The sequence below is a fragment of the Myotis nattereri genome (genome assembly GCF_964212035.1).
Source record: "Myotis nattereri genome assembly, chromosome: 6".
NCBI lineage: Eukaryota > Metazoa > Chordata > Mammalia > Chiroptera > Vespertilionidae > Myotis > Myotis nattereri.
In genome coordinates this window covers 16,491,375-16,518,906 of record NC_138081.1, presented here as the reverse complement: position 1 = coordinate 16,518,906, position 27,532 = coordinate 16,491,375, and the positions used below count along the sequence as shown (strand labels likewise).

Genomic DNA, 27,532 nt, shown 5'->3' with positions numbered 1-27,532 from the left:
CTATTTATTATATCTTAACAACTATGAGATTTTAAAGCCAATTATTACCTAAAGCATTTTCTTGACCAATTTTGTAAGAGGGATAACTCAGTGTGAAAGTACTATTTTATTTTTCTCTATAAAAACAGGACTGCCCCTACTTCACTGCTAGAGGGTACTTCTACAGATCTGTTCCTCCCAGTGTTATGGGGAAAAACAGAACATTGATGACTAGTTATGGTTATGGGAAGTATTAATTATACTGTTAACTATGATTGCCCTTTCTGTTCAAAGAAAGGACATACCAACCTGGCTGGGAGTCGTATGCTCCGGGACCTGGGAGTCACCCTTGGAATGCGTTCCATCCTCATTCAAGAACTACCTATTATCATGGAAGCATTAACCTTGTTGCCCAACACAGCCTGCATAGCTTACTTCCCCATATTCATAAACCAGGAAAGAGCGAACTAAAGTCACTAAAAGATAGAAAGCCAACATTACATTACAGACACACAGTCAGAAATCTCACTAGCTAAGAGTTTCTGGTGGCTAACACCCTGAGTGGGAGAACAGGAAGAGTCCCCAAGATTAAGGATTCTTGGCAGCTGATGGGACATTCTGCAATCTCTGTCACGTGTTCAGCCTAACCATGCATAACTGGGCTTCCCCAAAGTGGGACTTGCCCCATCTTTAAACAAATTAAACAAACAATGAAGAGACATAAAATATCAACAGAAAAATTCTTACACAGGCACGCACAACACACTAAAAGTTTACACCACAGAATCCCCTACATTAAGAACCACTAACGCAGAGCAATCTCTTCTGTCCCTGGTTCAGGAACTGCCCCTCCCCAGAATCTCGGTATTCTCCCAATGGACTATTTCAGAGGAATGTATTCCCTAGGCCTAGAATTTCTGTTTCCCATCCTCGGCAGGTCCTTTGTGACTATGTACTCAACCTCCTATGTTGGAGGTTTCTCATACTCCCCAAGATCATCTTCGTCCCCCTCTGGCCACTTCCCTCGAAGGAGAATGGAACCACAGATCAGAACTCCACACTCACTTTATGTCCAACACACATCCCAGTCACATATACCTGACCTCCAAGGATACACAATCACCACAGTAGTACTCAGTCCAATTTCCCACCTTGGCTCATGCATGAGGTTACCTGACTGCCCCAGTTCTTGCTTGGGCCATTCCTGCATTGCTGGCTGACTCTCGATCCCAAGCTTGTAGTCAGCCCAGGGGTAATGGCTGTCCCTCCTCACCAAGGCCACCGCAACTTGGCAGCGGAGCACACTTCCTCGGAAGAGGGGTCCAATTTCCCCCATGACGACCAATGGTATCCCAGACGAACCCCCAAATTGTAAGAAATAAGGCGAGTCCCCAAATTCAGAGGTCCTGGTAGAACACAAAGCATACTCAGGAGCCAGGCAGCAAGGCAGATTGTCCCCCAATCACATAGGGTGGGAAAGGCAGGACAAGGGATCTCGTTTCTCTGTCTGCCCTTGTTCTCTTTTAGGCTTCTCTACCTTTACTCCTGCAGGAGGGCATGCAGCACGTGGTCTGGGAGCATGCGCACATTGAGCAGGCGGTCTGCTCGGCTTTTTAATCCTGACACACACAACCTGTCCCTCACTCTTGATTGGCGCTCAGGCTCACAGTCTTTCGTGACTGGCTAATTCAAAGGGAGGGGTTGGCCCCCAGGGGAGCTGCAAGTCACACAGTCCAAAATGGCAGCTGTCTAAACTGTTCTTTGACAGAAGGGATGACTTGTTTATTCCCACACTTAGTCTCCTCAAAACACCCACGGGTGAGCACAAACATGTGGGTGAGGGTGAGTGATGGAGCTCTTCACCTGTCAGCGGTCAGGAGTGCCGTGGAGGAAGGCCTGGCCACGGAGAATAAGTGCCCACAGAAATTCACAAATCCAGTAAAAATTTCCCTGATTTCCAGGGGATGGAATGTGGCCCTGCAACTTCAGAAATGTATGCATTTGATAATATGTTTAAATCATATCTACTCCAGCTTAGAACAGCACCTAGGAATTATATAGACCTCTTGGGAATGTAAAGACGACTACCAATCTTCTGAAAGTGTATTTCGGTTGTTTTTCTTAATCCCGCTCCAGTGTGGGACCCCTGCCTTCCAAGCAGTTTCCTGTTCTGCGTGAATAATCCCATCCGGAGTGTCCTGCAGAGCCTTCGTGCTCATCTACTAGTAGGTTGCGTTCTCCCTTACCCACCCACACAGGAGGCTGCAGTTGACATACTTAAACTTTAAGTAACAGAAGGGCACAAATATTAGTTTTTACAGAAGTCGATGTCTTTGAGAAAAATCTGTTGGCAATCTCTTTTTTTTCCTGTTTCTACATTATTTCGTTTTATTTTCTTTCCTGGGTTTTGTTGGGGAGCAGGGTGGGCCTTGTGTCCCGGGGTAAGAGAATCAGCACAGAGATAGGCTGATGTTAACCTGAGGGGGGGGGGGGGGGGTCAGGTGCGGGTGCTGGCAGTAGCCACGTGTTTTATGCTCATTGTCTGAAGGCATGTATGACGAGAGCATGAATGTGCCGTGCTCTAAGCCTGCCTCATCGCTTTGGCTGGGTCTGAATGACACTGTTGGAATGAACCTGGTTATTAAATAACTGGAAAGGAGCAAAAGGAAGGCCAAATTTTATAGGAATGCCATTTGTGCAGCTTTGCCAGACCGCTGCAATATAGATGCATGCCCAGTAAAGTCTGGGTGACCTAGGGAAGGTACTTGCCTGTCCATCACACCTGGGAACAGGTCAGTGGCCAGAGTACACATGGCCACTGCAAGTGCAGGAAGATTTGAGGTATATAAACACCTAAACTAAGGAATTCCCTCTCTTGTTGCTCTTGCTCTCTTGCTTGCTCAGGCCTGACACCTGGCCTGCAGGACTCTCTCACACCTGCATTCGCCCACAGCCATGTAGACCCCACATAATGGACTAAGGACTATAATTGGCCTAATGCTACACCGGACCCAGTTCTACCATGGAACGGAAACTCTGGACACTGGCTTCACTCTTAGCTCTTCTGAATCCCCAGCTGCCCATCTTCCAGGATGGTTTAAGGGTAATGGGACTTCGCAAACCTAGAGATGTAATTCCATGCAAATAAAGATTACTCATCCTCCCGTGCAAGTCTCAGAAAATATTCCTTCTCGAGATATCATAAGGACCCAACCCCCAGCACTCAGTGGGGAGAGGGATACCCAGCTTCCACCAAGAACATGAAAACAATGTTTGACAGGAAAAGAAATTGTGTCTCATGTCTTGGGTACTCTGAGTCTCTTCATGGGCCAAATTCTCTCTTTCCACTCTAAGGTTTTAGGGAGACCAGATTTGTGCCCTTCATTAGCCAACCAGTGTGGTCTCAGTGGAGAAGGAGATTGGCTATGAAAATGCTGAGCCATTGGTTTGACTGCTGAGAGTCACAGCCTGGCTGTACAGGGGTGGCTTTTGTATCCACCTCCTCCAAATGTTTGCTTCTTGCCTGATTGATGAGAGATCCTAAGACTCATGGCTGGTGCTCACTGAGCTGTCATCCTGCTTGGCTGTGTAGGCAGACAATACGGAAGTGGGGAATGGAGCTACTAGCATTAATTACCTGATGGAGAGCCAGCCTTCATGTTTTTCTGACATGTATTGAGTGGATAATAGAGAAAATCTCAAAAGGAATTAATGAAGTAAAAATAATTTTACCAAAATTAATGAAAGCTCACATGTCTGCATTTTACCATCACTTTGAGGGCATCCTTAGAAAATTAAATTTAACAGAATAAAACTGAGAATGGACTGTATAGTGGGGGCATTGTATCAATGTTAAAATTTTCTGAATTTGATATTTGCATTGTGGTTGTTGGAGAATATCCTTGACCATAGGAGATATATACTAAAGTTTACAGGTGTGGAGAGATAAAGGGTTACAATGTCTGCCACTCACTCTAGAATAATTCAGCAAAATAATAATAGCAATAATATGAGAGAGAGCATGCATACAAATTTGGACGGATGTCAGCATTCATAGAATCTAGGTGAAGGATATGTAGGTATTTGTAGATTTTTGCAATTTTTCTGTAAGTTTAAAAGTTTTCAAAATATAAAGTTAAAAAAGGCAAGGCACAATGATTCCTTATCAGTCAGACATTTGATTGAGAACAGCCACACAGACAGATGCAAGCAACTGGAAGAAGCTCCCCAGAGGGCCCGGTGCATGCTCTCTGGGCCTGTTTCTCTCAGGATTGTCTTGGAAGGTCCAAAGTACCTGTGGACAGAGGCATGGAGTTAAAGGTTGTGTTCCATTAACAGACTTAGTTCTCTGCCCTAGCCGGTTTGGCTTGGTGGGTAGAGCGTTGGCCCATGGACTAAAAGGTCCCGGTTTGATTCCGGTCAAGGGCACGTACCTCATTGCAGGCTCAATTCCTGGCCCTAGTCGGGGTTCATACGGGAGGCAACCGATCAATGTGTCTCTCCCTCATCCATCTTTCTCTCTCTTTGTTTCTCCCCGTGCCTTCCACTCTCTAAATATGCATGGGAAAAAATATCCGTGGGTGAGGAGTAACAACAAACAACAAGACTAAGAGTTCCCAACCAACACACTCAACCCATGAAGTGGGGCCACCTGGGACCACCTGGGGCAAAAGACACCATCCACTCTGGGAGAGGCTCTGCCTTTTCTCCTCTCCACGGAGAAGCTGCTCAAAAGCCTGCTCTTCTGGGCTGGCCTCCAGTTTTGATGCTATTTTTTGAAGGTTTTTTAACCCACCAGTCGAGTACAAACTCTGTATCAAAGGGATCGATGACTGCCAACTGTCCAGCTCCTTAACTTCTCTTATCTCATTCTTCAGCATGTTGGCCTTCTCCTTTACCCAGAAAGGCAAGCTGTAAGGAGAAAACAACACCCTGAGTTTGCATTTGTCTGATGCAAAATTTATAAGCATGGTCAGTAAAAAGGCCTCCCATTTGGAAGATCAGTGTCAAAATAAAACACCATGCCAATTGTTCACCATTTGCCCCTGCCCCACACCCAGATCTTTCTTCTTCTGCCCTTCTCTGTCCGGGAAGCTGACCCCTGCAGCTGTCATTAGCTTGACTCCTCTCTGAGTTGGGCTTGGCTAATGAGAGGCACCAACCGAAGATGAGAAGGTGAAGAGACAGGGTGGGATATTTCTGACCTAATTCCTGCCCTGTCTCCTGAGGTACCCCAGTTCTGGCAGCGGCCACATTCTCCACTGCCACAACTCCTTCTGAACAGCCCCTCTACTCCCACTGCTCTGCAAACCATGATTCCCCCTCTTGCTACTCAGCTTAGGAGTAGTAAAACTCCCACTGCCGGGAGCCCCTGGGTGCTTCACCCTCCCATGTGAGCTCTCGAAACTTGCTCACACATCTGTAAACACTTCCTTCATTAAACTGCCTTCAGAATCCCAGCTGAGTGTGCCTTCTGTTTTCTGCCGGGACTTCAGCTAATGCAAACACCCAGGGTCCTCCCAGACCTGTTGAGATTTGAAATGACATATGCTGGGCTGGGCTGTGTGTGCAGCCCTATCAGGCAGTGAGACTAAGAATGTTTTTATGTTTTGGTAGCCAGAACTTCCATTATTTTAAGGCAGTGGTTCTCAACCTTCTGGCCCTTTAAATACGGTTCCTCATGTTGTGAGCCAACCATAAAATTATTTTCGTTGCTACTTCATAATGTAATGTTGCTACTGTTATGAATCATAATGTAAATATCTGAGATGCAGGATGGTCTTAGGCGACCCCTGTGAAAGGGTCGTTTGACCGCCAAAGGGGTCGCGACCCACAGGTTGAGAACCGCTGTATTAAGGAGAAATGCACCATGGGTGGGGGAAGGCCCTGATAAACCTGTTGAGGGTAGGGAAGAGCCTGCAAGGAGAAAGAGAAGTACCATGTAGACCAAAGCATGTCAAACTCGCAGCCCGAAGGCCACATGCGGCCCACAGTGAATATTTTTGCGGCCCAGCCAATATAACGGTATGTAAGATACGTTTTAATAAAAATTTCATAACTTAATTTTTACAATATCCTGTTCTACATAATTATTAATAACAAACTACAATGTTTGCTAATGACCAATTACCATAACTGTGTTGCATTCATTTCCTTTACGTACCTTACATCCAGGCACACCATTTCTCTCCACCAATACTAGCAGCAAATATTTTAGCAGCCGATGGCCACATCATTAGTCTTTACTGACTTGTTTGGTGTGCGCAACAGGAAATATTTCGATTTTAGAGAACAAGAAAAATAGGTTTATTTGTGTTATGCTTATTAATTTGTGCGGTTATTCAGTGTCTGGTAAATTAATGTTCAAGAAAAAATATTAATTTTTATTAAAATGTACTATTATTTTATGTTAACGATGACTCATTTATTTCAGCCCTTTGTATTGAGCTTGTCTCTATTGAAATAAACCTACGTTTCTTTGAAAACTGAAGCTTTTGGATTTTTTTTTGCAGCCCACATAAACTTAAACCTTGTTTATTTGGCCCGTGTTAGTCTTTGAGTTTGACATGCTTGATGTAGACAATATTGGGCATGAAGGTTATCATTTAAAGCTATCATTTAAAGACAAACCCAAATAATAGAAGCCCAAGTAAAAATAGCAGAACAAAAAGTAATATACTGACACTCTTTCTAGGTTGGAACCTTACTTCAGTAAATAAAGTTCAGAATGGAACTAAGCAAAAATATGAGATCAGATGAATGATACTTTATTCAAATACAGGAATACTCCCATGGCTTCCTCTCTGCCTTTTCACACTCTAACCATCCTCCCTGGCTGCACTCATTTAAGGATGTGTCTTTCTTTGCCAACATTCTCTTATGTTTCAGAAATCAGGGACCTTGTCTTTTTGCTCCATTTACGCCCGCCCCCCCGCCCCCGCCCCCCCACACACACACACACAGTGCATACCTAGCACACCACCTGGCATCTGGTAGTTTGTCAGTTATATCTTGTGAGCAACTCAGCTGTCAGAATCCACAGAGACTTGCCTCCAAGTGTCTCACCAACAACCCTCTATACAAACTGCCCTGACTACCTGCTGGGATTCAAAAGGTCCCTGTGTGTTGGGTGTCTATGAGTTCCTCCATAGGAGAAAATAATAATTGATATTTTCATAAAGATCCTATATAATAAAAGCCTAATATGCCAAGTGTCCGGTCTTCCGGTCATTCATTCAACCAATCAAAGTGTAATATGTTAATGATATGCTAAGAATGCTAAGGCCGCTCAACTGCTTACTATGATGTGCACTGACCACCAGAGGGCAGGAAGCTCAATGCAGGAGCTGCCCCCTGGTGGTCAGTGTGTTCCCACCAGGGGAGCGCCACTCAGCCAGAAGCCAGGTTCATGACTGGCGAGCGCAGTGGCAGTGGTGGGAGCCTCTCCTGCCTCCGTGGCAGCACTAAGGATGTCCGACTGACAGCTTAGGCCCACTCCCCTAAGCCGTCAGTCAGACACCCCCAAGGGCTCCTGGACTAGGAGAGGATGCAGGCCGGGTTGAGGGACCTGCCCCCGCAAGTGCACGAATTTTGTGCACCAGGCCTCTAATATGATAATTTAAAAAAACGTGGTGGGAGAACTCACTTGGGAATTGGTGGAAGAGGCTCAAGTGGAATAAATGTATCAAGTTTCTTTTCATAAGGCACTCTGAAAAAACAGAAAGGTGGTCATAAAATTGACTTGCATCTTCAGCAAAGAAGTAAATACATCATTGTGTTCAATAAGATGTCTTATTTTCTCATTTTAATTGTCATCTATGGGCTTCAAAACTTTAAGGACCGTAATTCCTATTTTATAATTTTTAATGAACATCATTAAATCAAACAGTTAATTTTTAATTGGTATTTTTATTTTTATTTTTTTCTTAAAATATATTTTATTGATTTTTTACAGAGTGGAAGGGAGAGAGAGATAGAGAGCTAGAAACATCGATGAGAGAGAAACATCGATCAGCTGCCTCCTGCACATCTCCTACTGGGGATATGCCCGCAACCCAGGTACATGCCCCCGACCGGAATCGAACCTGGGACCTTTCAGTCCGCAGGCCGACGCTCTATCCACTGAGCCAAACCGGTTTCGGCTTTAATTGGTATTTTTAATGTAATACACCAACTATTTTTCTTTTAATTTAATGACCCTCCCTTTTTCCTTAGTCACTTTGGTCTAAGTTTAGTTCCAAGTATAAGTGAACCCAACTAGTAGTCACTAATCAAAAACCTGATTCAGTATGAAAATAGAAAAGTCTTAAAAGTTGTGGTAATAATAATAAGAGTAAAATTAACAACCACTTTTTGTAGTAAAGATCCTACGTATAATTTTAATTATATACTCATATGTGTGCATACACTAATGAACTACATATGGACATTTTTAGGAATTTTCAGCAACCATGTTTTGTTGAGATCTACCCTTTTTAAAATAGAATTTATATGTAGTAAAGAAAGATACAATTCCTTTAAATTTAACTAAATAACCCTAGTATTAGCATATACTTACAGTGAAAAATTCACTGGTGGGAGAGTTGCTCCTACTTTGTAGAAGTCCTTACTCTGTTCTGGGTACATATATGGATTATCTCCTGGAGTTAACGTTGGGATTCCATTCCTGGGATCAATATCTGTGAACAATGTTTTAAAACAAAATCATTAAAATGCCTAAAAATGATCTACAGATTTGCTTTAAGGATTGATGTGATGATGGAAATAAGATAATGTAGTGCTTTATTGTGAGGTACATAAGGGTGTCTTAAAGTTCTGTTTATACGTGGCTTCCCTTGAGAAGATGACAAAAGTGTGAGCCTATGTTGGGGACATTTTCTGAAAGGTGTTATGATTACCTCACCTTGGGAAAGAAGAATAGCTGAGATTTGGATTAAAATGAATGATGGATCTGAGACATCTCTGCACCATGAGCTTAGCCCAGCCGGCATAACTCAGTGGTTGAGCATCAACCTAGGAACCAGGAGGTTACAGTTCAATTCCCGGTCAGGGTACATGCCCGGGTTGCAGGCTTGATCCCCCGTGTGGGGTATGTAGGAGGCTGCTGATCAATGATTTTCTCATCGTTGATGTTTCCATCTCTCCCTCTCCTCTCCTCTGTAAAATCAATAAAAATATGCATTTTTTAAAAATATATTTTATTGATTTTTTACAGAGAGGAAGGGAGAGGGATAGAGAGTTAGAAACATCGATCAGCTGCCTCCCGCACACCTCCTACTGGGGATGTGCCCACAACCAAGGTACATGCCCATGACCAGAATTGAACCCGGGACCCCTCAGTCCACAGGCTGACGCTCTATCCACTGAGCCAAACCGGTCAGGGCCATTTTTTAAAAACTCTAACTTAAGTCTTTCATCCCTGAGCATGAGTGCCCTTTGAGTCCCTGAATCCTATAAAGCTTGAGAAACAACTGTCTTTGGGGCCGTGTCTCTCAGGGGGAAAATAGGTAACGAGAGTCCTGCTCCTCCCTCTGCTTCAAGTACTGGGGCTGTGCTGCACCAGGAGGTGGCCTTCCCCGTGAGGAGGAGCCACACTGCTTGTTCAGCTAGAACTATGACACCCAACTCAGCCCCTTCCAACACCCGGGAACAAGTAACAGATGAGTAATCACCTGAGCTCGAAAGGAGACAGCTGGTACAAGATAGTCACTTAAACCCACCTATCTGACACCAGATGCAAGAGAGAACAAGCCTGGACCGCAAGACGAACCGGCCTTGGATCATGTTACGGGCACCGGACGGAAGTGGTCCGTTTGTGCGCATCAAAGCCCAATAAGACACGAACAGGAGTTTGAAGCCAAGAAAGTAAGGATTCATTAAGGAAATGGCCCCATGCCCAAGAGTCACAAGTGCTAATGCTCAAAGACCTGGCTCCCCGATGGCTTCCAGGAAGATGGATTATATAGAGAAAAAATCATCAATCATGATCTCTACTGATGGGTTGAGGCTAGGGGTAATTGATCGTTGCTTCTGGTCCTGATGTTAGCCATGGAGTTCTTCTTTCTGAATTTGCAAGGATTTGTTCATCGTGATCTGTTCTGCTTTTCTGGGCGCTGAGCTAACAACTGAGGCCAAGACATTATCTTTTTTTTTTTTAAGCATCTCTCTTTTTTTATTAATTAGTTTATTTATTTGTTGTTAATCTTCACCTGAGGATATTTTTCCATTGATTTTTAGAGAGAGTGGAAGGGAGGGGGAGAGAGGGAAACATCGAGGTGAAAGAGGCACATGGATTGGATTCCTACCGCCAGAGCCTGCAGCCGAGGTACGTGGCCTTGACTGGCATCGATGCTCTTTCCGCTGAGCCAAACCGGCGAGGGCTAAGACGTTATCTTTCGTTTGACTGAAAACTCTGACTCTGTAGTCAGTAAGCCCAGGACCTTGTTCCTAAGACGAGTGGATGCTGACCAGGGCCTCACCGTCCGAGGCTTCATGCGTAAGCAAGGGAGCAGGAGGTGAGTGAGCCAAGACCCTGAGTGAAGCCAGTTTGAGTCAAAGGGGAAGGGCAGATTTAAAACAAATACGGCTTCTGGGCTGTTACAATCAGAAGCAGGGCTAGAGGCACCCGGTGAACAGGGCTCATTGTCTTCCTTTTAAATGCTGGCTTGGATATCACTCCGTTCAACTGTACCTATGAGGCGAACCAAAGGAAGAGCTAGGGAAGGTTTTTGATAAACTGCTTCCAACTTTCCCAAATTCCTCCACCAGACTCAGAAAAGCCACCTCCCAACAGGCGGAATTACTGGAGAATTTAATTATTTTACCATTCTTTTTCAAAAGCCTTTTCAGTTGCTACGACTCTTGACCTAAATTTTTTATTAGCTCTTAAGAGTAATGCAATTGCATCAACCACACCCCCGTGTGGAGTGCCTGCTGGGTCTGAGCGCAGAGGGTTCCAAGCAGGGAGAGTGGAGTGACCCTATCTTTTGACTCCCAAACCAGGACACTGAGAAGTAAAGAGGAGGTGACAGCAGGGGGAGGGGGGGTGGTGGTGAGAAGGGCTGGGACTTTGGAGTCAGTCGTGCAGGAGTACAAATTCAGTTCTGCAGTTGCTAGTTCCCTGCCCTCCAGCTACTTATGTAACTTCCCTATGCCTTGTTTATAAATTGTTTCTTTCAAATGTCCACTTTGCAGAGTCGTCATGAATACTTAATGAGAATAACCTGGCCCCGTAGTAAGCACTCAGGTAGCATTTGTTATTATCATTGGAAATCAGGACGAGGCTAATAGCACCCCCATTCCAAATCTGTTTTTTAATTTGGAAAATGCGATTACCATCTAGCAAAGGTATAAACCTTTGCCTAGGGAATCTTATCTAGACGGGGAAATAAGACATGTATATAAGGAAGTTAAAGAACATTATATTAGGTGGTAAATGCCATATACTATAGGATAGTAATCCTAACATTTTAGCACACCTCAGCATCCCCTACGGAACTTGTTAAAAATGCCACCTCCTAGATCCTACGAAATTCTGTTTCAGAAGATCTGGAATTGTTCCCAGAACCAGCATTTTAAAAAAATATATTTGTATTGATTTCAGAGAGGAAGGGAGAGGGAGAGAGAGATAGAAACATCCATGATGAGAGAGAACCATCATCGGCTGCCTCCTGTACGCCCTCCACTGGGGATCGAGCCCGCAACCTGGGCATGTGCCCTGACTGGGAGTCGAGCCCTGACCTCCTGGTTCATAGGTCAACGCTCAACCACTGAGCCAAGCTGGCTGGGCCAGAACCAGCATTTTTTTAAAACAAACTCTCAGTTGATTTTGATACAGATGGTCTGAGGACAACTTCGAATCTACTAAATTTCACAAGATAATGTCAGCAAGCAGAAAAACAACCAATGGCTTGTATCCAAGTATAAGATGTTACTTTTAGGGAAAATCTCCCAAACAGCACCTCTGAGAGCATACACTTGTTTAAGCTATGTATAATAATAAAGGGTAATATGCTAATTAGACCTGACGGACCAAGCCAGGGCCGGAGGGAAGTCCAGCCAGGGGAAGGAAGGCCTACTCTTGCAAGAATTTCGTGCATCGGGACTCTGGTTAGGTATATTATGGGATCCTGATATAATTTCTGAGTATTCCACAAAAACGGGTATCAGCCCAAGGTGCTGGCCACTGTGTATCAACAGCTGATGGATCCATAACACATCGTGCCTGTTTATGCTTTCAGGTAAACCAGCCAATCTCCTATCGAGAAAGATGTGCAGGAGGTAGAAAATGGACATACACATTAAATTAAAGATCCATATCAAGGAGCAAACTGAAATCAATACAAAATATATATTTTTTAAAAGGCCTTGGTCAGTTTGGCTTAGTGGATAGAGCATCGGCCCTCGGACTGAAGGGCCTGGGGTTTGATTCTAGTCAAAGTTGCAGGCTCAATCCCTGGCCGGGGTGGGGGTGCATGCAGGAGGCAACTAATCGATGTGTCTCTCTCACATCGATGTTCCTCTCTCTGTGTCTCTCTCATCCTTTCCACTCTCTCTAAAAATCAATGGAAAAATATCCTGGAGTGAGGATTAGCAACCAAAAAAGAAGTCATTGCACAATCACCTAAGAAGAAGTAATCCAACTAAGACAAATCAGATATCTGTTTATAAGAGGTGTTGTATTTAGGGAGGGACCTATTGGAGGCTTCAAATATAAAGATAATATGCCAGTTCTTAAATGGAGTGAGAAGCATATACGTGTTTTGGAATTTTATTCTATATAGTCAATAAATATAACTCAGTATTTATTTATTTTTAAACATAAAAGGAAGAAAGGAAAAGGAACAATCACAAAATTTAGGATAATGTTGAGTTAGGAGGAAAGTGATGGGTTGGGGTTAGGACTTGGATCATACTGATAATCTCCTTCACTTTTTTAAAAAATATGTTTTTATTGATTTTAGAGAGGAAGAGGATTTTTTTCCCATTGATTTTTAGGGGAAGAGAAAGAGAGACTGATATGAGAAAGACACATCAATTGGTTGCCTCCCTGCCTCCCTCACCTCACCCCCCCGCACCTGGGGCAAATGAACCTGCAACCCAGGTACATGCCTTTGACTGATAATCGAACTCTCGACCCTTCTGGGCGCAGTCAGACGCTCTACCACTGAGCCATGCCGGCCAGGGCATCCCATTCACTTTGGCTACATACTGTCACTGGCCCAGTCTGGTCAGCGAGACATGAGTGGAAGAAGGTCTCCTAAGGACCACATGGTAAAACGTTTCCTTCCTCCTGAAAGGGGCCGGCAACAAGAGAGTTTCCTCTTTTTCTGGTCATAAATATAGACACGGTGCTTGGAACAGCAATGGTTATCTTGTGACCATAAATGATAAGCATTTTTGATAAGACCAACTCCAACACTATTAAGAATGACAGTGCCTAAAGACAGAATGAGCCCATATCTTTGATGACATTACTGGGCAACTACACCATACAGGCCACCTAGATGTCAAAGCTTCTTATTAGACACATAATAAATATCTTACGATTTAAGCCTCTGATAATTTGGCTTTTCTCTTACTTGCAGCCAAGAGCATTCCTAAGTAATACACACCTAAACTTGGTCCCTTCTTGGTTTTTCTCAGTTGTTTCAGATTTAAACCAGTTGCCCTGGCCAGTTTGGTTCAGTGGATGGAGCATCAGCCTGCAGACTGAAGGGTCCCAGGTTCGATTCCGGCCAGGGTCACATGCCTGGGTTGCGGGCTCAATCCCCAGTGCGGGGTGTGCAGGAGGCAGCCAATCAGTGATTCTCTCTCATTATTGGTGTTGCTCTCTCCTTCTCCCTTCCTCTCTGAGAAGGGAGAAATATATTTTTTAGAAAAACAGTTAAATCTGTCCGTCTTGTTCTACCCTATGGCTACATCTCAGTTGGGAGTGGGAAGTAGGGGTGTGCACAGCAGGCTTACATGACGTCCAGGCTTTGGGTCCCGGGCTACTCTCTGCACACCACACTGCTATCTGCTGCTCCTCTGAGAGTTGGCATTTATTTCTGTGTCTGCTGAAATGTGACATCCAGTCTGAGCCTCAGGAAGCTATCCCCTCCACAGTGCATCAGGTGAAGCATAAACTTATTCTCGTAAGATCCCTGGCCTGGCGATTCATGGTGCATTACACTGGGGCCTCCCGCATCCCAGGGTGAGCTCTCCTGGCTTGTTCTCTCTCTTTCTCTCATTCCCTCATTCCTTCGCTCTGTCCCAACCTCCACAGCCTTCACAGGGCACCGAAAGGCAGCTATTCTTCCCCACCTCCTGGGCGGGCAAGCCCTGAGGCTGGCTTTCTGTCCTTCCATTGCCCACAGCTTCCACTGCCTCCAGCTCAGAGTCAGGGCAGAGGCCACCTCCCTCTGACGCTCGAGGTCAACCCCCAGTCACACTCGGGGGCAGAAGCCCCCGCTATTTTCATGTCCCAATCACCCACTAGATTTTGATCTCAGGAGTTGGGCTCCTCAACGCCCCCCTATCAGTGACTACACTCCTACCTCCTCTAGTCTGGCTTTTCATGTATTTTATACCTAAACAAAATCCTTGGCTTCCAAAGCTATTTGTTGCTGATATATGAGTTTAAAAGCCTATTTTAAAACAAAACAAAAAATGAGAACTTCCTATTTCTTTCTCTTTGTATTCCTGCTACAGTGATTCTATTCATCCCTGAAACTGTGGCTGCCTCCCACACTGGTATTTTTGTAGAAGAATGTGCCATAAAAGGTCTGCTGGTACTCAGCAACACTTTAGAGTCTTTAATAAATTATGAGACACAGAACCCACCAAGTTAGATAGGTAGGTAGATAGATAGATATGCTCATGACAATGACCTTTAATTAAATAGGCTATGTAATAATACACACTTCAGGCTAAGGTGTATGGGATGTTTTCCTTGTGAAAAATATCAAGTGCAGTGTACATGCATGTGACAGACAGCATCTAACTGAAACATACATGATTTCCTTCAAACTCCCATGAAGGTTCCTATTAATAAGTATCTGGGAGAACTTATCTGCTGGCTGAAATGTCACATTAGCATTTCATGAGATTCAGAGAAAAACAAAAACGTGGATCAGCGTCTGCTGTGAGTTCTTTGCTGAAAAGTGCAGCCTGCCAACCATCCCCTTCACTCGCCTATCATCCTGGCTGCACTGGGCTGGCACGGTAGCCTCCCAGGGATGCCCCGGCCACGAAATGCTGGGCCTGCCGAACCACCACTCAAGGGTGTTTTCATATATATATATATATATATATATATATATATATATATATATATAATTGATTTTTTACAGAGAGAAAGGGAGAGGAAGAGAGAGTTAGAAACATCAATGAGAGAGAAACATCGATCAGCTGCCTCCTGCACACCCCCTACTGAGGGATGTGCCCGCAACCAAGTACATGCCCTTGACGGGAATCGAACTGACGGGAATCGAACCTGGGACCCTTCAGTCCGTAGGCCGACGCTCTATCCACTGAGCCAAACCGGTTAGGGCTCAAGGGTGTTTTCAGGCGTTGCACAGTTAAGGCCCAGGGGGACCACATTACCACATTTCTTCCTCCCGAGGCACTTGTCCACCGTCCTCTCTGCCAGAGACCTCCTGTTGCCGAGGAAGACGCCCTGGAAGAAGCACTGCTTCCCGACGTGGTAGGTGTGGATGTTGCCGCTAAGCCGCGGGTAAAATGTCCACTCTGGACGCTGCCCGTCTTCTGCAGGACATCAGAAAGCCTTCCGTTAGCACCGCTGCCAGCCCCAGAATGCAACGGGACGACCAGGGGTCGAGAAAACTCCCCGGGCACCCTCGGCTGTACACCCGTTATCCACATGCAGAATTCCTTGGTCCTACATCAGGGCAGGTTGGCCACTGTGGGACTAGACAGGAAAGGAAGGGAAGTGGGGAGAAAGCTAAGAGGCCTCTTTTTTTTTTTTTTTCCTTTTTACCCTCTCCTCCAAAAATGAAGCCAATTTTTATGCCTGGAAGTGATGTATGGGTTGGGAAGCTCAGAGACAGTTTTGCAAGCCCCTGTGGTCCAACCTTCACGCTGATGAGCGGGTAGGAAGAAGGAAATGCCCAAAAACCAGGGAAGGGCTGGGCCAGCCCTGACAACTTAACTGGGTGGAATATGGTGTTGGCAGCAGCAGTGGGCTATGCATGCACGACAGTGACACTGGAATGTGTGTACATGTGATTGTGCAAATGAGAAAGGCTGCTGCGATACCTCAGGCAACTTACTGAACCTCTCAGTGCCTTTGTCTCCTCATCCTATACTTTCCCTATAAAATTGCTGAAGGGATTTTACACAATGAAAGATCCCCTGAACGCTCTATGGTTGCTTGAGCACTTGGGCTCTGAGGTCGCCAAGAAAGAACAAAGGCTTTGGAAGCAGGCAAGTTTGGGTTCTGATCCCATCACTCTACTCGCTCGCTATGTGTACTTGTGGGTCACTGCATCTCTCCCAGCCTCAGACTCCTTCTGTGTGAAATTATTAGCCGCATGGATCTATATGTATTGACACAGAAAGAGCTTCAGGATCTATTTACTTTGAGTGAAAATAGTTTGTATCCTATTTTCTACTAGTGAAAATATGGTCGAATACTACCACCCCTCCATCTATGCCAGTGATGGCGAACCTATGACACGCATGTCAGAGGTGACACGCGAACTCATTTTTTTGGTTGATTTTTCTTTGTTAAATGGCATTTAGATATATACAATCAATATCAAAAATGTAAGTCTTTGTTTTACTATGGTTGCAAATATCAAAAAATTTCTATATGTGACATGGCACCAGAGTTAAGTTAGGGTTTTTCAAAATGCTGACACGCTGAGCTCAAAAGGTTCGCCATCAGTGATCTATGCATACGAACATACGCATTTCACATTTTTGGAAGAATAGTGTATATATTAAACTCTTCACAGCTTTTGGGCAGAATGGGGATATTGCTGGAGAACACTGGGGAAGCGGTTTCTTTATGTATTTTATATATTTCTTTTTTTTTATCCTTATCCAAGGATTTGTTTTATTGATTTGAGAGAGAGAGAAAGAGAGAGAAACATTGATGTGAGAAAGAAACATTGATTGCTTCCCTCCCATATGTGCCCTGACTAGAAATCGAGGCCACAACCTAGGTATATGCCCTGATGGGGAGTCAAACTCGCAGCCTTTCGTGTATGGGACAATGCTCCAACCAACTGAGCCACCCAGCCAGGGCTATCTACTTTATTATTTTAGCATTTCGATACCGTTCTTTTATGGTTTTTTATATAAAGGCATTTTATTTTTGGAGAACGTGTGACGATGCTTTCCCCAGCATAGTTGTTGTGAGAGTTAGAGATGAAGCGTGTCAAATGCCTGGCGCCTAGTGGGTCTTCGGTGCATGGTGCCCAGCAGTATGGCGGACTTCTGGACAGACCCTGGGCTTGGAGGCACGTGGAGGAGGAGCTAGGACTCACTCACTTGTCTGCGGCTTTAGCAGGCTACACTCCTTGAGGTATTTATCCTTTTGGATTTCAGGCAATGAGGTTTCAGAGGAGTGATCAGAATGCGAGCCGGAGGATTTCAGGTCCAAATCTGCAGCAGGGCTGGCAAGGAAGCGGAAGGGTGAGAGTCTTCCAGGTGCTCAGAACCCGACCTTACACATCTTACACCAGAATTACCCGCACTTAGGATGATTAGGCCTGCCCTTCCATACACACCCATGAGCATGTAATTCATTTACTCACAATTTGAGAGACTAAAACATATTCAAAGGACGCATGCTTAAAAACCGTTTGGTGGGTTCTCAAAAATGTAATATAGAATTACCATAAAACCCAGCAATTCCACTCCTAGGCATTTGGGGTTTACCCAAAAGAATTGAAAACAAGCTCAGTGGGTTTGAGCGTCGTCCCATACACCAAACGGTTGCAGGTTCGATTCCCCATCTGGGCACATACCTAGGTTACAGGTTCAGTCTCCGACTGGGGTGCATAGGGGAGGCAACCGATCAATGTTTCTCTCTCACATTGATCTCTCTCTCTCTCTCTCTCTCTCTCTCTCAACATATCCTCAGGTGAGGACTTAAAAAAAAAATCTGAAACAGACACTCAAACAGATATATGTACATAAATATTAATAGCAGCATTATTCATAACAACCCAAAAGTAGAAAACACTCAAATGTCCATCAACAGATGAATGGATAAGCAAAATGTCGCGTAGACATACAATGGAATATTATACAGACATAACATGGAATGAAGTTCTGACATATACTACACATAGATGAACATTAAAAACATTATGTTAAGTGAAATAAGCCAAAACACAAAAGGACAAATACTGTATGATCCCACTTACATTAAATATCTAGAATAGGTAAACTCAGAGAGACAGAAGGTAGATTGAGTACCAGGGGCTGAGGAGAGGGCAGAATTGGTAACTGTTGCTTATTAGATACAGAGTTTCTGTTTGGGGTAGTCAAAGTATTTTAAAAATAGTAGTGATAATTGCACAACACTGTAAGTGTAATTAATGACACTGAACTGTACACTCAAAACAGATAGCCCAGCCGGTGTGGCGCAGTGGTTGAGCGTCAACCTATGAACCAGGAGGTCACAGTTCAATTCCTGGTTGGGACACATGCCTGGGATTGCAGGCTTGATCCCAGTAGGGGGCGTGCAGGAGGCAGCCAATCCATGATTCTCATCATTGATGTTTCTCTCTCTCTCTTCCTCTCCTGTCCTCTCTCTGAAGTCAATAAAAGCATATTTTAAAATAAATAAAATATGGATAAAAGGTAAATGTTCGACTATGTATATTTTACCACATTTTTTTAAAGAAGGGATGATGTACTGATACATGTTACTACATTGATGAACCTTGAAAACATTGTGTTAGATTTAAAAAGTTAGACACCAAAACCCACATATAGGTGATTCCATTTATATGAAATGTCCAGAATAGGCAAATCTGTAGAGATAAAAAGTAGATTAGTGGTTGCCTAAGGCTGGGGGGTAGCAGACAAAAAAGATGCATGTTCAATAAGACCATTAAGTGGAAATTAAAAAGCAATAACTATGAAAAGAAGAGGAAATACTCAAAATCAAACCTAGATTGAAATGGCTCTGTAATAATGGAGCAGAATGCTTGGTACTGAACTTCTTGGCAGTCGAAAGGACCTACAGCAAGGTACTGTGGGCGTCAGCAGAAAAGGCAGCTGGTGTAAGCAGCTTTGCATGGGATGGATGGCCCTGGCCAATGTTTTCAGTATCTGCTATCAGGTCGTGGGCCCTTTTTTCATAAGATTACATCACCCTTATATTTGAATAGCTTCAAAGCAACTTCATATGCTTGTGTTTGCTCCCTACCAACAATCTTGTGATGCACGTTGGGCCAATAGAGTCATTTCCACCTAAAAGGAAAATGGACCTTCAGAGAAGTTAAGGATAAAACACACCTAGGCAGGGTCAGAGCTTGATCTGCAGTCACACTCTAGACTGTGTTGCTTCAAAAATCGTAACAAATCCTAGTGCAATAACTCACAAGTTTTAAATAAACATATCTGTGAACTTTGGTGGTGTGCAGTAGAGCAAAAAATAAAAAATACAATAACTCAGAACCCCCAGTTCAGAACATATGGTCATTTTGACATTGGGATAAAATAAATCTCCCCTAAATATTTTTGAAAAGGCTTTGCTAAACCAACTGCATTAAAAGATTGCAAGGATAGAGGAAACTTTCTAGAAGAACTTTACAAGTATTCACCTCCTTTGTTTGCTGCACAAACATTTATCTGAATACATTTTGTGGTGGGCAGTGTTCTAGACACTGGGGAGCCAAACACAGTCCCTGGTCTCCAGGAGCTTAGAGTCAAGGCGCAGAGGACATGACAGATAAACAGGTGATGGTGGAAGAGTGAGTAAGTACAGCATGGGAAAAACAGGTTTTAAAAAGAATAGTATAATATGATCTTAATTGTGTCAAATAAATGCATATTTATATGAATAAGAAAGAAATCAAAGTCTTATTCTTATGCATATTAAAAACATCACTATCTATATATATATATAAAAGCCTAAGTGACCATCCGATTGTTCGACCTGTAGTTATGATTGATGCACACTGACCAGGGGGCTGACGATCAATGCACAGGCATGGAAACATGGAACAGACTGATGAATCTAAGAGGGGCGAGGGGAGGAAGAGATTAACCAAAGATCTTATATGCATAGTAGAGGCCTGGTGCTCAGATTCGTGCACCAGTGGGGTCCCTTGGCCTGGCCTGCAGGGATCGGTCAGGGAGGGACGCGGGAGGTTGGCCAGCTGGGGAGGGATCACAGGAGGGCTCCAGGGCGTGTCCAGCCCATCTCACTCAGTCCTAATCAGCCAGACCCCAGCAGCAAGCTAACCTACCAGTCGGAGTGACTGAACCCTGGTGGTTAGTGCACATCATAGTGAGCGGTTGAGCAGCCTTAGCATATCATTAGCATATTATGCTTTGATTGGTTGAATGGAATGGACAACTGGACACTTAACATATTAGGCTTTTATTACATAGGATTATTGATATTAGAGAGGGAGGAAGGGAGGGAGAGAAAGAGAGAGAGAAACATCAATGATGAGAATCATTGATCAGTTGTCTCCTGCACACCCCCTGCTGGGGATCAAGCGTGCAACCCTGGCATGTGCTCTGACCAGGAATCAAACCATGACCTCCTGGTTCCTAGGTCAATGCTCAACCACTGAGCCATACTGGCCGAGCTATTGTGATTTTTTTTTAATGCTGGTTTTATATTTTCAAAATTTTCACAATGAATTGAAATTACTTTGATTATAACAAAATTTGTTAAAATAAGGTTTTCAAAAAAAATTTTTTTTATATTTTATTGATTTTTTACAGAGAGGAAGGGAGAGAGATAGAGAGTTAGAAACATCGATGAGAGAGAAATATCGATCGGCTGCCTCCTGCACATCTCCTACTGGGGATATGCCCGCAACCCAGGTACATGCCCTTGACCGGAATCAAACCTGGGACCTTTCAGTCCGCAGGCCGACGCTCTATCCACTGAGCCAAACCGGTTCCGGCAGGTTTTCAAAATTTTTACTGTAAAAGATATATACACAGAGAAAAATACACAAAACATAAAATATAAACACACTATTATAAATAATTATAGAGCCAACATCCAGGACAAGAAACAAAGCAAGGCCAGCCCTCCCCGCCTGCTCCCCAGAAGCCCAATGGCTTACCTTTCCCAGAGAGGTAACCACTATCCTGACTCGGACCCTCACAGTAATCATTTCTTTGCTTTTCTTTAAGATTTGCCACCTATGTGTGTATGTATGTATTCCTAAAAAACAGAGTTTCGTTTCACCTGCTTTTGAACTTCATAGTAGCAAGCACTGGCACAGCACTTATTATATGCCAGGGAGCCAGCTAATCACTGGCCCACATTCACACAGATGCTAAGAGGGAGAGCTGGGATTTTAACCTGGCCTGGCTCCAGAATCCATGTTCTTCCCAAAGATGTCGAGCTACCCGTCAGACTGTTGGCTCCCTGGTCAGAGTTTGCCCCACTGTCAGTGGCTCCTCACCGGATCCTTACTTACGCTGGGTGAGCAGACACTCCGCAGGGGCCCGGAGGCTCACTGACACTTGGACCTGTGACAACAGGAGACGAGGGGCTGACCCTTTGGCCAGAGGACATTGTGTTGTGCTGGCAGAGCATCCCTTAGACTCCAGAGAATCCTTGTGTCTAGTACCTGCAACACATAGATACCACCACTTGATTACATTAATGACAATACTTTCCACTCTATCTTGTTCCCTAGATTACAATTTTTAATTAAAAATGTTTAATGTTGACATAATTGCAGGTGTCCCCCTTTTCCATGCCTTTTGCCCACCTCACCCCCCCCCCACCCCCACCTTTCATTCCCTTGGCCTTCACCAAACTACTGTCCGTGTCCATGGGGTATGCATATATGTTCTGGAACTCATCCCCTCACCTTCTTTATCCAGTCACCACCACCACCCTCTCCTCGGGCACCGGCCAGTCTGTTCCATGTATCCATGCTTCTGGTTCCATTTTGTTTGTCAGTTTGTTTTGTTCATTAGATTCCACATATCAGTGAGATCACATGGTATTTATCTTTCTCTGACTGGCTTATTTCACTTAGCATAATACACTCCAGGTCCACCTATGCTGTTGCAAAGGGTAAAAGTGCCTTCTTTTTTTAATTAACATTTTTTGAGTACATATTGTGTACTGGATATTATGTTGACATCTTACACACATTTTCCCCATTTAATTCTCATAACTACGCACAGACGTAGGTATTGTTATCCTTCCATTTTACAGATGAGGAAACTGAGGCTCAGAAGGTTAAGCAACTTGCCTAAAACCACATAGAAAGTAAACGTCTTGGCCCAGATCTGATCACAGTTCTCATGACAGCACAGTCTAAAATCCCAACCATTATGTTTATTACTTGCACCTCCTCCTAGTCTACTCTGAACTAAGTGAGAGAGATAAGATCTGACTTGAGCTGTACGTCACTGTACGTTTACTGAGCATCTCGTTACAATTTTCCGAAGGGTTTGTTCATGGAAAGACTAATGAATATTGCTGGGGATCAGAACCCAAAGAACTGTCCTCAGAAACTCCCATGGGTTCCCCTCACATGGTCATGTCATCTTTCATTTATATACACAACTTTCCCACCAGCCTGTGTCTTAGCCATCGTAGTAGCTCACAACACAGCCGGGCACAAAACAGGTGCTCCTACCCAGCACTGCATTCCATCCTGTCCTACGCCTTGATTCCCAGCTGTACAGTATGGCCCGCATTTGCCGGTCATGAGAACCACCTTTGGGCCCTTGTTCAATAACATGCAGATTCCAGGGCTTTGACCCAGATCTTCCAAGGAAGACCTGGGAATCAGTGTGTTTAAGAAGCACCTCAGGCCCTGGCCAGTTTGGCTCAGTAGATAGAGCGTTGGCCTGAGGACTGAAGGGTCCTGGGTTTGATTCCAGTGAAGGGCGCATGCCCTGGTTGCGGGCTCAATCCCCAGTAGAGGGCATGCAGGAGGCAGCCAATCAATGATTCTCTCTCATCATTGATGTTTTTATCTCTCTCACCCTCTCCCTTCCTCTCTGAAATCAATAAAAATGTATTTTTTTAAAACAAGAAAGCACCTCAGGTGTTTGATTTTCAGGGCCAGACAAGTGTGGAAAGAACATATTGTTCTGGAACATGCTGTAGGGCCCAGAGCAGCCACAAGGACAGTGAAGGTGTGAGTAGTTGGGATGGAATGGAGCCCAGTGGAGGGTTGAGAAAGGAGCAGAGCTGTGAAAAGGAGAGCACAGGTCCCCAGAAGCTAAAGGAGTAACCACCCATATACTGAGCCTCCAAAGTAGTGGCAAGAAATATAAAATCTTCCACACTCTCTGATCACAATGCAATACAATTAGAGATCAATAATAAAAGACAACCAGAAGCATCCATAAGCTTGAAACTCTCCCTCTCCCTTCCTCTCTGAAATCAAGAGTTAATAGGCATGACAAGTTATGAGGGTTTTTTTAAAATCCTCACCCAAGGATATGTTTTTATTGATTTTTAGAGAGAGAGGAAGGGAGAGAGAGAGAAAGAGAGAAGCATCGATGTGAGAGAAACATCAACCATACACTCCCTGACCAGGGATCAAGCCAGAAACCTTTTGGTGTATGGGACAAAGCTCCAATCAATTGAGCCACTAGGCCAGAAACAACCTATGAGTTTTTATGAATGTTTAATATTAAAATAAATAGCCAAAGATTAAAAAATGGGCAAAAGATATGACTGGGTATCTATATATAAAACCCTAATATGCAAATAGATCGAACTGCAAAACAACCAAACCACCAGTCGCTATGACATGCTCTGACCACCATGGGGCACGCATGAAACATGATGGACATCAGCAGCAGGCTGCAGAGCGCAGAACATGGCGGGCGCCGGCCGTGGTGGGGTAGTGGAGCAGGTGAGTGGGGGCACCAGACCAAGGCAAGGCGTCGGTTGCTGTCACTGGGGCGAGCCTCTGGCGGTTACTGAAAATTCTCTGCTCCCACGTGCCTCGGTCCAGCCCAGCACTCACACCCACTGCTGGCACCGGAGCTACCGCTCACACCTGCTGTTAGTGCCTGGTGCTGGCTCCGATCACTCGGCGCCATCAGCAGGTGCAAGCAGCGGCTGCTGGCCCTGACCGCCCCTGAGGGCTTCTCCACCTCCCCCTGCTCCTGAGGGGCGATCAGGGCAGCAGCCACTGCTTGCACCTGCTGCTGGCGCAGGTCCCAATTGCTCCGCACCGGCAGCGGGTGTGAGCGGGGCCGGGCCGTCAGCGCGTGGGAGCAGTGGCAGCAGGGCAGGGCTGCCAGCAGACAGGGGACTGGAGGCCATGGTGGGAGGGGCCAGGTGGGGGCACTGAGGGTGGGCCGAGACCCGCCCCAGGGCCCACCACAGCCTCGTGGCCCACAGTTCCTTTCAAGGTGCAGGAATTCGTGCATTGGGCCCCTAGTTTCATTAAATAAAATACACACATACATAAATTTGGGGAAAAGTTCAGCTTTCCTAATAATCAAAAGGCTGAATTTAAAATGAGGTACTATTATTTGCCATCAGTTTGCAAATACCCGAGGTTGCTCCCGCTTGGAGAAATGGCATTCTTGTACATTGCTGGTGGAAATGTCTCCACCTTACTAAGGAGCCTTTGGCCATCAGTGTCCTCTGAAGCTATGGGAAGTGCGCTTTTGGCCCAATGATTCTACTTCTAGAAACATATCTGCCAGCATGTAAAAGGTACAGAGTTTATGTCTAAGATGCAGAAAGAACCGACACATGTGGAGAAGAAATAAGATCCAGGGCAGAGATGTCATCTAGGTTGATTCTCATATATAAGTTCTCCGTTATTTATTACAGCATTGACTTATGATCATTTTGCCCATAGGCTTTAACAGCTATGGCCTTTTCATAGCATGTAAACATTTTAATTGTATATTTGCCACTAGAGGACTTGAAAGTTCACCAAAGTAAGAATTGGTTGCTACAGAAGGTATCAGAGGGGTCCCTTCACAAGTTTTTTTGTTTTGTTTTGTTTTGTTTTAGGAGGAACTTTGAATGTATTACATAACCCTGAGCAGTGAGCAGTGAAATCACATCTACCGGTTTGGCATGTTTCCTTGTTTGTTTAAGAAGTTTTGTTTTGACAACACAAGTGGCCTGTGGCATGGGTGGGCCTGGAGAGCACTATGCCAAACGAAATGAGCCAGTCGGAGGAAGATAAATACCACGTGATCTCACTCATTTGCGGAATATAGTGAACAACATAAACTGATGAACAAAAACAGATCCCGATCCAGAGACAGAGAAGCATTGAACTGGCTGTCAAACCTCAGAGGGAAGGAGTGGGGGGTGAGAAGGGGGATAAGAGATCAACCAAAGGATTTGTATGCATGCATATGAGCATGACCAACGGACACAGACACCAGGGGGGTGAGGGCATGTGCTGGGGGGTGGGAGTGGCCGGGGAGAGGTCAATGGGGAGAAAATTATATTGTAATAGCTATGTATGGGCCAGGGGGGTACTTGAAATATCAGGGGGACCACTCCGTAAAGTATATGATTGTCTAACCACTATATTGTACACCTGAAACTAATACAGAATAATATTGAATGTGAACTATAATTGAAAAGAAAGATGGAAAATTGTATGTTATATGTTTTTCACCATAAATGAACGAACGAATGAATGAATAAATAAGGCCTGTGGCTGCTATAACAGGGAAGACATCTGACAGATAAGGACAAAAGAGCAGTCTCTTTGCTAAACTGGCAAACAGCACGTTCTCCAGATGGAACTGACTACAGGATCTTTCCAGAAGTAACCCAGCCTCAAACACGACCGGGAGACACTTGAACGTGGCCTCAAGCTGCCTCTCCACCTCTGCTCTGGTAGAAAGGTCTGAGCTTTCCACTCCAATACCCATGCTCCCGCATGTAGAGGCACATCCAGTAACTTTAAGCAGGTCAGTTACCTCTCCGTGCCCAGCTCCCAGGGCTGCCCCACCTCCTATGCAGCTCACGAGGCTGGGGTGAAGAACAAATAAGCTTGGGTGCATCCTTCTTCAAAGGGTCACCATTTATCATGACAATTGCTACTCGACTGCGATAAATATCCAGCAAGCCGTAAGACAAGGAACTCGGACAAGTCGCTAAAATACTATGAGATGAAGAAAGACAGTGCAGCCAAAGGACCCAGTGATGGTTCTGGTGACTAGAAAGGAATTCCGGGGGGAAAGGGGAGTTTGGAAGAAGTTCTGTTTCTCTGGTACCATCTGTAGAATTCGGAATCATTATTTCCCTTTCTTTAGGCAGGAACAACACCTTACATAACAAGGCTCTGTCACACACTTGTCATCTCAGCTGATCTGCACAATAGCCCTGTCTGGAAGGGAGAAAATGACACATCAAACCAAGTTAGCTTAATGTGGAAACTCTTTAACTAAATATTCAGTGTCCACACCTGCTTATCTGCTCAAAAAATAACCCGAGGATCTAGGACAGTGGTTTTTAACCACCCCCCCCCCTTTTTTTTAAATCACAGACTCCCCTGCGAAGTAATGAAAGCAATGGGCCCTCTCTGCTGGAAAAATGCATCTACGCCCACAGCTGTGTGTTCATCCTCAGCTGGTTTTTGGAGCCACTCATTCCTGAACCCCATGAGCTCTGGGGTGGCCCCCTAAGTGGACATACCTACAGAGCAGAAAAGGAAGCCATGAATCTGTGGTTTGGAGATCTCAGGGGCTAGTGCCCCTAACTCAGAAACATGGAGCCCCCCCTCTATCCCACCTTAAAATAATAGCCCCCTCCTTAACCCAGATCCACCTGGAAACTATAGAGAAGTCTGGAGCTTAAAGTTAAAATTTCAGAAACTTTTTCTCCTCGCTGCCCTAGGCACATTGCAATTAATGATTCCACTGCCCCCTGCCCCACTGGCCCCACGTGTAAGTGGTTGTGGTGAGTCCTAGCTCCCTCCTCTCCCTGCACTTATAAAAGAGAACGAAGACATCACACACCTGGCCCTGGCCCGTTTGGCTCAGTGGATAGAGCATTGGCCTGAGGACCAAAGAGTCTTGGGTTCAATTCTGGTGAAGGGCACATGCCTGGGTTGTAGGCTCGATCCCCAGTGGGGGGCATGCAGAGGCAGCCAATCAATGATTCTCTCTCATCATTGATGTTTCTATCTCTCCCTCCCTCTCCCTTCCTCTCTGAAATCAATTAAAATATATTTTAAAAACAAAAGAAAGCTCACAGACCTGCATACAGAAGACCAGGGACCAAGCTAAGATCTGATGGGGAAGACAGAATATTTTACAATCCCTTTTTAAAAATATATATTTTATTGATTTTTTTACAGAGAGGAAGGGAGAGGGATAGGGAGTTAGAAACATCAATGAGAAAGAAACATCGATCAGCTGCCTCCTGCACACTCCCCAC

General features: G+C 44.7%; 1 protein-coding gene across 1 annotated transcript; it reads right to left on the bottom strand.

Moving 5' to 3' along the window:
* Positions 1 to 943: 943 nt before the first annotated feature.
* On the bottom strand, positions 944 to 22,742 carry SPATS1 (spermatogenesis associated serine rich 1; the record flags this gene model as incomplete). The annotated part of the gene is given in 10 exon segments (XM_081094642.1): positions 944 to 1,002; positions 1,153 to 1,385; positions 4,657 to 4,890; positions 7,625 to 7,687; positions 8,537 to 8,657; positions 15,565 to 15,726; positions 17,476 to 17,600; positions 21,609 to 21,709; positions 21,712 to 21,761; positions 22,724 to 22,742. Coding segments are annotated over 10 exon segments (1,167 nt in total).
* Between the last annotated feature and the right edge of the window lie 4,790 nt (positions 22,743 to 27,532).